We start from the raw sequence: 10,471 nt of genomic DNA, 5'->3' as shown, positions 1-10,471 counted from the left end.
ATAAATATATAATAATAATATTAATATAAATATTAATAATTATTAATATAAAATTCATACAAAGTATATATATTTAAAATAAAAGTAAATATATTTAAAACTGCTATCCAATATCGCTCGAATAGAAAAGTAAATGTTTTGTGATTTCTAAAAAATATTCTGATTCGATATTTTCATAAGATATTTTTATAAAATACTAACATCAAATTACTCATTTAAATACGCAGATAAAAAAAAAATATTATGAAATAAAGAAAAAAAAAATTTTAAGCAGAACGAAAACTTGAAAAAAAAAAAAAAAAAAAGTGAAAAATTTCAAGTGAAAAATTTCACCGATGGTAAAATTTTCGACGTAAACCTCCTCACTTTGAAATATATAATTTCACATATATGTCTTAAAATATTATTATGCATCGTCCATCCAATCTCGATGCTTTGCAAATACGATATTCGATAATTTTCATTACACCTCGTAATGGCATACGTGTCGTAATGAAAGAGGATCTCGTACACGTCAGTGAATTAATTTCTTCGATGTATATCTTCGCCAAAAAACGCGGTAATTCCAAGAAGAGTACACGGTTTTTTTCCTTCAAAATGAATAGTAATAAAAAATTTCGTGAATCGTCGTCAACACAACATATGTTAAAAGTAGGAAAGTTGAAACGCTGTGTAAATACACAAATAAAGAGGATGAGAATTTTGAGGGAAAGATTTTTGATTGCGAGATCACGATTTTCTTCGCGTTCCATTTTATTATCGAGAGTTTCGATGGGGCGTACATTTTTCATGAGACAATTTTCTCTATCGTGATGCGACGCCATTATCTGACGCGTATCGCGCTCCTTCGAGCACGTATACAAGCCATGGAGATAACGAGCACGAGACGAAAATACCGGGACACGATTCGAAAACGGTGTACTGTATATACGCGAGAACACGTGTAGATCGACGGATAGTTGAACAATTAATTCGCAAATTAACCGGTCGATTGGAAAATAATCGGCTCTGGGTAACGACCGTGACGGATTTCCTGGAACGCGTTTGCAACGATCACCATAGATGAATATAATCAAGATACGGTTCGGTCATGTGTAATTTCTCTCGTAATTTGTAATTTGCGAATAAAAGTACTGACGCGTTTATCGATGAATTGATGTTGGTATATCTAATGTTTTTTCTAATATCTTTCTTTATTGTTGCAGAATGAATATAATATATACTTTTATCTTTTTATTTTTTATTTTTGTTTCGCGTATTAATTTTTTAAACATTTAATCCATATTCTGTACAAATAATATAAATAAACATTAGAAAGTTTATACTTTGTATGTAAAATATATAATTTAGGATTTAAGGATTTAAATAGAATAATTTATTGTCATATATCGATAATATAATTAATACATTTATAATTTTATAATCATTTTTAAAATATTCTGTTTATGTTGTTTATCATTTTATTTACTTAGAATATAGATACAATATAAAACACAACTGTAAATACAATGGTAGTTAATAAATAGTTTTAATTTAATAACGTTAAAAATAATTGAATTATTTTTTCTTAATTAAAATCATAGTTTATATTATATGTAAAAAATTTTATTCGAGACATTATTATTAAAAACTACTATTAAACCAACATTTAAAAATTCATAATCCAATTATGAAATAATAACTGGATCGATGAGAATAATTTTTTGAAAAATAAAAAAAAATTGATTTCAATGATAAATATTAATACGATTGGAATTATTTCTTATAAATAAAATTCATAAAATTCATATTAAACAAAATAATAACACAAAATTTTATGAAATGTCGTTAATTAAATTTTATTATTTCATTCATTAAAATTGTTTCATATTTAATTTCAATTTTGTAATAATAATATTTTTTAATTTTTATTATATTTATTTAAATTATTTAAATAAAAAATTCTTTTTAATATTTATATTTCACTTAAAGTTTAATACAAATCCGATTTATCAGTGACTCTTTTCAATGGCAAGATTACATTTATTCGTCGATTCTTTTTAAAAACACGATACATTTAAAATGTTAATCTATGGTTCTCAAGAGATAGTCTATACTTATTTTTTTACTTGGAAAAAATTTTCGACAATGCACGATTGGCAAAAGTAAAGTTAAAAATAGGTTTCGGTAAAAGGCAATTAGATTAATTATCGCATAATTAAGAGTTCATTATATGATTACCAGTATTATGCGATATTACCGATATTTCGATTGTTTTATTAACTTAACGAATAAAGATATCATGTTAATTGAGAGTTAAGATACATATATTTATCAAGATATAACAAAGAAAATTCTAACAACATTTAATATTACGGCAATGTTTTAATTATTGAATTAAATTTTTTTTTTCGATGAAAGTTAATAGTATGATATGTAAATAAGTTGTATGAATAAGTTTAAAAATATTTTGCAAATTTTTATTTCTGAGAATGGAAAGATAAGATTATAAAATTGTGTCAATGTCAAATAAAAATATAATTATATAAGGTGTGATGGCGAATACAAGCGATCAGAGAATAATGAGAGATGAAAATAAATCGAAAATAAAAAATAAGAAATTATAATTTGTTTAAATAAATTTAAAATTTGACAAATACATATGTATTTAAATAATTTTGACAAAGAATAAAATAATTGACCAAATTAATTTTATATCTCTTATTTTGCATTAAATATATAAACATGCGGAGCAAATTTTTTTATTGTGAACTTTAACATTTAAATTCTCAAAAATCATAATGAAAGGAGATGCAAATATAAAGAAGAAAAAAAAAATATCGCAATATGTAATACACATACATACACACAAAAATATCATTTTTTTATATCTTTCTAAAAAAAAAACTGAGTTTTATAAGTATCGAAATCGCTAATAGCAATAGGTACTCACATTTGCTGCAACAATAACATAGATAACACGCATAAAGTTGTTTTCTAAAAATTACGATTTTCAAGAAAACAATTTTGGATTAAATTATATAAAATTTGAACTAAATTATTTGAAGTATGCGATATATATTTTCTTCTTAATTCGAGGATACAAATATATTTAAAAGTAAAATTCTTAATACGTATAGAATACGTATTTTTATTTTACAAGTGAATATTGCGTTTATTGTTCGATATTAATTTTATTGTTAGATAGTTATCCTTAACGCAATATCCATTTATGAAAAATTTTATTCTCAAATATTATGTATTTGTAAACTCTCATCGAGATCAAAGAAACGAATACTCTTGCAAAATCGATTCTTTCTCTTCTTCTCGTTACTTTCGAAGAAATCGATTCTCTCAGGAAGAAACTCAGAAAGATGCAATGAAAATACAATACTTCAGAAATTACAATATCCGATTATATCTCGATTATTTTGACGTTGTCAGTTACCAAAACGAACACGGCTCGATAATGACGGCTGATGACGATCGTTTAAACGCATCTTGTAATCGTCCTCGAGCAAAGTCAGAATTTAAATATGTTTTTTCAGGTTTGCACGGAAAGCGAACAACAAGTGCGCAATTTAGCGGCAAAAGGTCGATGTACGCCAGGTATGGCCATTATTAAAATAAATTCATTAAGCCGAAACGAAGATCGCGCGAGTTCCCGCACGGGCGCGTTGTGGTGTGTGGTAGCGTGCAATTATATTGTCATTAATGACGTCACGCGCGTAATACAACACGGCTTCCTCTTATTTTTTTCTTTTCCTTTTTCATTTTCTTTTTCCATTCCTCTCGGTGTTCCACCGATCCGGTGTCGTTCGCATGGGATATCATCGCGAAGAATCCATTTAGGATGGTGATTAGATTCATTTATCTAGAATTTTTCGGAAATTCGAAGATTTTTTGAAGACTTTCAAAAGTTTTGTCAAATAATTCTGGATAGTTTAATAATACTTTCAATTCTTTATCTTACGAATTTTTCAATTAATTATTATTTAAAAAATTTTTTCAATAACAATTGAAATTCATACGGAACAAATTCAAAATGGGGGAATTAATTTTGTAATAAATTTATAATGAATTTGTATAATATATTAGTAAATACATAAATTTTTAACAAGTTTATGTTAATTTAATGTTTTGAATGAATCTTTTGAGAAATCTCATTATGGTTTCATGATACAATATACAGCATCATAGATAACGAAAATTCGATTTTTCGCATATAAACAATTCGATAATTACAACTGTGATTCCGTTCATATATATCATTATCCGTCTTATCATTGTGAATCGATCGATTCTTTTAGCAGAAAAGCTTTTCGTTAGTGAAAAAAGAAAAGGAAAAAAAGAGGAAAGAAAAATTCAATAAAAGTGTTTAATTTTCATAAATCGATTGAATAGCCGTCGTGCCGTAAATAATAAATTTGAAATTCAAATAAGATACGCATTAAGAAGGTAAGAGGGTAGCAGGAGGACGGTGTTCGCGAACACCATGAATTCACTTTTCGTGCGTAAAACGGATCTTAAAGGATTGCTAAGTGCGTCTAATTCGGCTCGTTTTCGATCGAAGCGATCAAATTTTACGACTTCCAAATTTCCAATTACGATCCAAATTTTACGAATTTTACGCTTCCACGATTCCTTTGGCCATCGTTGGCCACCTCCTTCTCCTCATGCTCCTTTCTCTCTCTCTCTCTCTCTCTCTTTCTGTCTCTCTCCGTCTTCCTATGAGATTCGAACACAACGTTCCGATAATATCGCGCGCGATATCAAGGCCGCGGCGCGAGTGCAGAAGAAAACCGACCGTGCAAACCCATGAAATTATGCAAATGTTTGCCGCTGCAAGGTGTTTGGATAATTGCACGCGCTGTCGGCTTCGTACAGCCCTTACTTAAAATCACATCAGCGCGATACTCCCAGCTGACGATTTTTACGCCCGCGTCTCTTCTCATCAGTGTCACCGCCCCATAACACACACACATCCTTTTCACTATTTATTACGCTTTTTGCTCCGTGTTTTCCTTCTTTCTTACTTTTCTTTCTTTCTCTCTTTTCTTTTTTACTCTTTTTTTCTTTTTTCCTTTTGTGTAACATCTGTGTAATAATTTTATTTGTAATATAATACAAATACTAAAGATGATCGAAACGAGTTGTAGTTAGGTTAGATTAGATAAAATAGCGTTGGATCGAATAAAGATATGTGTGCTGGTTTATGGTCACGTTGTTTTCAATTTAAGATGTAATTGTCAGTAATTATTTTTGAAAGCCCGTTATGGTGGAGTTGATGGCGCGGAAATAATAATTGATGCGAATATTTTTTAAGAGGAAGATTATTGTTGGTGAATGTAAAATAAATTATAAAACGTTTTGGAATCTGTTTAAATGATAAAGAACATAGATGAATATAATTTGATTATTACAGATTTGAATAACTGAATAAATTATGCAATTTTGAGACAGATATTATCAAATCATAATTGATATATAAATATTAAATATATATTAAATATATATTAAATATATATTATTTAATTTTCGAGTATTTAATTTATATTTCATATTTTATATAATAAGTGATATTTATTTTAAAAAAAAATATTAAATAAAAATTAAAATGATATATTTTCGAATTAAATATTTTGATCTAAATTGTTTGTGTATTTCATTATTAATTAAATAATATTAATATTGAATAATCTTGGATTTATTATATATTTTATTATAAATTTAAACGCAATATTCATATTTTGCAAGATATTAAAAAAATACTTAAAAAATAATAAATTACTACTACGAAGTAATAATTAATAATAAATCCGTTAATATTCTAACTCGATCTAAAATAAGATTTCTGGCTATTGTCAGAAGAAGTAGCAATTAATTACAGCAAAAATTTCAAGAAATTTTCCTTGAGATTTAATAGCTTAAAGATATATAAATTTTATATTATGTAATTTAATATTTTACAAATAAAAATAATAAATTTATAATAATAAATAATAAAAATAATAAATTTACATAATTGTTGTATTGGAATTATATAAATTATTAATATAGATAAAAATATTAAGCGGTTAAATCATTTCAATCTTCCATAAACAGGAAAGATGCAATGATAGGTATAAATATTTTCAAATTTTTTTGTGTTCTTTATTCTTCGTTATTTGAAATCGTTATATAGTTGTTAAAATACTCACTTTTGTTTTGCTTCCTCCGATGCTTCCTGGTCGAATGCTACCCGTTTCGTAAAATCTTGTAAGAATCTTCGAGACACATCCATGAGACACTAGGAGTTGTCGAGAAATATCGCAAGGTCTAACACCAACCAAAGCGAGCTGCACGATTCTTTGTCGAACGCAATCGGGCAATGGCCTCCCGTTAACAAACACACCACCCAATTGATTAACTCCCGCTTGACCTGTAACCGAAAATAATTAAATTCTTTTATTTAACATTAACATTCAAATTTCTTTGTTCATTCGTATATTTTGTTTTCATATCATTGAGACATATTGATTAGACTTAAGATTTTATTCCTTCTTTCACTTTCAAAAAATAGAAAATAATAAATAATCTCTTATAAAAAATGATAAAATCTCGAATATCCGAATATTCGATTATCCAAATTATTCGATTATTTGAACATCAAAATAAATATCATGCGTAAACCAGAATTATGATAAAAGTGATGTGACAGAAAGACTTGAAGATCATATAAATAATGAACAAAATTATTGAAAGAATTAAAAAGATTTGTAATGAAGAAAACAATGAAGAAGACGATATTTCTTCAAATATAATTCTTATGCATTGTGAAACGTTCACAGTATTAGAGATAATCATCAGATGCTATGAAGCAAAAAAGTACTACCGTGGAATTATTAACTTTGTAAAAAATATGCAATTTAATAATTTAAAAAGAGTAGGAAATAAAGATGATCAAAGCATATATATATAATATATGCAAATATAATTTGTAAATATAAATAAATAAATAGAAAATTATATATAAAAATTGTAATTTTTCATATGAAATCAATAATAAGATTACTTATACACTATCGTCCGATTAATAGTTCAAATAATTGAATTTTTATTATATTATGACTAATTAATTACCAAAAATTTTGATTTTTAATTCAAGTTTTTTTTTTATAATTCAAAATTCTTAAGTTAATTTTTTTTAAGAGATTTTTTCATTTTTTTTTTACTAATTTTAATATTTCTTAAATATTAAAATAATATTTTATTCTATACAAATTTTTTTTACAAATCATTCGTTGAACAAATAAAATTAAATCACTAAATGGAAGAAAGAATCGAAGATATGTATCAAGAAATGCCAGGTGTGTTTCTTTTTTCTTTTTCTTCAACAAATGGAATAGCAATAATCCGCTAATAGCGCGAACAAGATTTTGAGTGGAGCATTAGGCAGATGCATTTTTTCCTGGCCTCTAATAATATTGGCGAGTCGAACTTCCCTTGACGAACAGACAAGGATAAAAGAATGGAAAGAATGGAAAGAAGAACCGTCATTTCGACATTCCTGCATGCGTTTTCGATGGAAAAGAGGACGTATAATTATCTGTTGTTCCGTCACCGGATGTCGAGGCCAAGAAACAGCAAAAGGAACAACGATGATGCTCATCGAAATTGTTTTCCGCTAATTTTCAAACTTCCCCCGATTCTCTCGGATTACTGTTTTTATCAATTTTTCACGCATACAACGCGAAATAAAATTACTGAGGATACACTTGCTCTTCCATTAGCCTTGCCAATTTGTCGCTTCGTTGCTTTATAAATGGACACCTGTCATTTTGCATTGTTTTCTTGAATATTATGTACTTATATGTAAAGATAATCATATATTAGATTTTTGATATCATTGATATTAAATTTAAAAATTATTATTAATATTTAAAAACTGAATTAATTATTATTCCATACTATTTATTTGTTTTTTAATTGTTGCAAAGTATGCTTTTTTTCGAGTTAAGGTATAAATAATTTTATTAATGACATTTTATCAATTATAAATTATTATCATTAATTTATCATAATGTATACATATATAATATGCTTTCAATAATATAATTATATCAAGAAATTATAAATGTCAAAATATTAATGTTAATAATATATTATTTTTTTTTAATATATTATTTATTAAATTTTGTAAATAATTTTTACAAACCTCTGATGTTATAAGTTGTATAGTTTTTGTTTCCAATCGTTATTCTGTGTTGATAGAAAACTTTAGTTGATTAATCATATTGTAATCTAGATTACCATGTTTTGTGTGAAGTTAGCAGGTGTTCTAGTATTTATAAACAAGGATGAATATATATTATAAAAGTTTCATTTAAAAGAATTTCATTTAAAAGAATTTTATTTTTTTTAGCGTTTTATTATTTTATAGATAATATTTCAAAATTTAAGAATAGAATGCAATAGAATATTAAATTTTAAAAAGCAACAAAAATCATTTTTATATAATTTTCTTTTATACAAATTGTATAAATAATACAAATATAATATGTGTGTAATAATATTTTAGGAAACTTATATTTTAAAGAAATACTTTATATTCTTTAGATAATTTAAAGTTTGATAAAAATAGAAAAAAATAAAAAATCTGTATAATAAATATAGCTAATCAGAATTATTATATAAATCGATATATACAATATCATATCAATATATAAAATATCATGTCAATATATCTATAATTTATTATAAATTTACATTATATTATTGCAAATTATTAAAGTTTTCTGACATTACATTTCTTATCTATTTTATTACATTTATTTTCTTTCTTTTCATAATATGGTTAGAATTAAAATTATTAGATACTATTTGTAAATGCCAGATAATTCTATAAACATACAGTCAATCGCTAAATTCGTATATTACAGAGAAATTCATTTTAATTAAAAATTTTAATTTTATTGAAAATTTGTAAGTATATAGAATATAACGAGTTATATATAATAATTATATAAAACAATTTCTTTTATCAATGAAAAGTATTTTTGAGAAAATAAAATTAATTTTTAAAAAGCTTGCTAAAAAATATTGCTGTATATAGATATATTTCATTATATTTTATATATTTTATTTATACTACAAAATTTCATTAAAAATACAATATTTATTTATTTTGTTATTTAATTTTTTTATTTAAAAAATTTTCTTTTATTTTTTATAAAACTTTATAGAATAAAATAGAATATATATAGAATATGACAATATCTTTTAGCAGAACATCACTTTAGAAAAATAAAAAGTTATTTTTTAAAAGTTATTTTTTTTTTCAATGTAACTTTATAATGATATGAAGAACAAAATTTTAAATTATAAAATATAAATTATAAAATATTAGATTACATTATATTATAAAATTTAGATTACATTTTATAATTTCATAGATTTAAATACATTATTATGAAAAATATTTCTACATGAAATTTCAAAATTAAAAAAATGCTGAATTCTTTGGAAATTGATTGTATTTCCTCAAAGAAATTTTTTATTAATAAAAAAAAAAATTGCTCCAATATATAATTCATTATACTTTACGTATTATTGAAATGTTTTTTCTGATATTGACAATATTGCAGTTATTTTATCTATTAATTATTGTTTTCTATTATTAAATCAAATTTTATGAATTTCTAGCTGTCTTTTTAAATAAAACAAAATATTTTATGATTTTTTCAAAAAGCAATATAACAAATTAATATCAAATTAAAAGATTATTAAAATGCTAATATAATAATATATTGTGTATATATTATAATATCATCTCGGTGATATTATTCAAAATATTTTTTTAATTTAACATTAATTCATTATTTTTTTCAAGAGATTGTAAGATATCTTGTTTTGGTAATGACTGTGATGACTGTGATGATGATTTGTGAAATTCATTCTCTATATTGTTTACGAATTATCATATATAATATGATATACGATTTGAATTAATAATAAAGATTTAAATTATTAATTATATGATTCAGTAGAAAAGATATAACATAGAAAAAATGACGTAATGTTGTCGAAAAATAAAAAACTCTATAAATTTTTTATCCATAGTAATACAAATTTTTGATAAAATCAAAATAGTTAAGATGAATTTTTTTATAACATATAACATATATTTTGTGAGTGACTATCTAATAATTAATATATTTCATTAGAATGAATATATTAATTATTAGATGAGTGTCCCCTATGAGTGTCCAGAATTAAATTCATACTCATTTGATTAATTTTCAGAACGCATCTGCTTTGGAATATATTATAAAATAAGATGTTACATTGAAACAACATTATTTAAAACGGGAAATTTACTAATAATAGCAGTTACTAATAATAATCATTCGCAACAAACGAACAAACTTTGATGACTTTTAATGTCGGTAGGAATNNNAGCTAGACTAACGAATTCCGACGAGTCTTTCGTAATTCCTTAATCTCCATTGAT

The 10,471-nt window shown here is 24.5% G+C and overlaps 1 protein-coding gene across 1 annotated transcript in view; it reads right to left on the bottom strand.

Moving 5' to 3' along the window:
• LOC102676395 (paired box pox-neuro protein) overlaps positions 1–10,471 on the bottom strand; it is a 42,879-nt gene that overhangs the window by 12,825 nt on the left and 19,583 nt on the right. Inside the window, exon 3 of the mRNA XM_006623899.1 lies at positions 6,180–6,400. Coding sequence (XP_006623962.1) covers positions 6,180–6,400 — 221 coding nt within the window. The remainder of the gene's footprint in view (positions 1–6,179; positions 6,401–10,471) is intronic.

Source organism: Apis dorsata, unplaced genomic scaffold (assembly GCF_000469605.1).
Source record: "Apis dorsata unplaced genomic scaffold, Apis dorsata 1.3 scaffold_978, whole genome shotgun sequence".
Classification (NCBI taxonomy): domain Eukaryota; kingdom Metazoa; phylum Arthropoda; class Insecta; order Hymenoptera; family Apidae; genus Apis; species Apis dorsata.
This window is presented reverse-complemented; position numbering and strand designations above follow the sequence as displayed.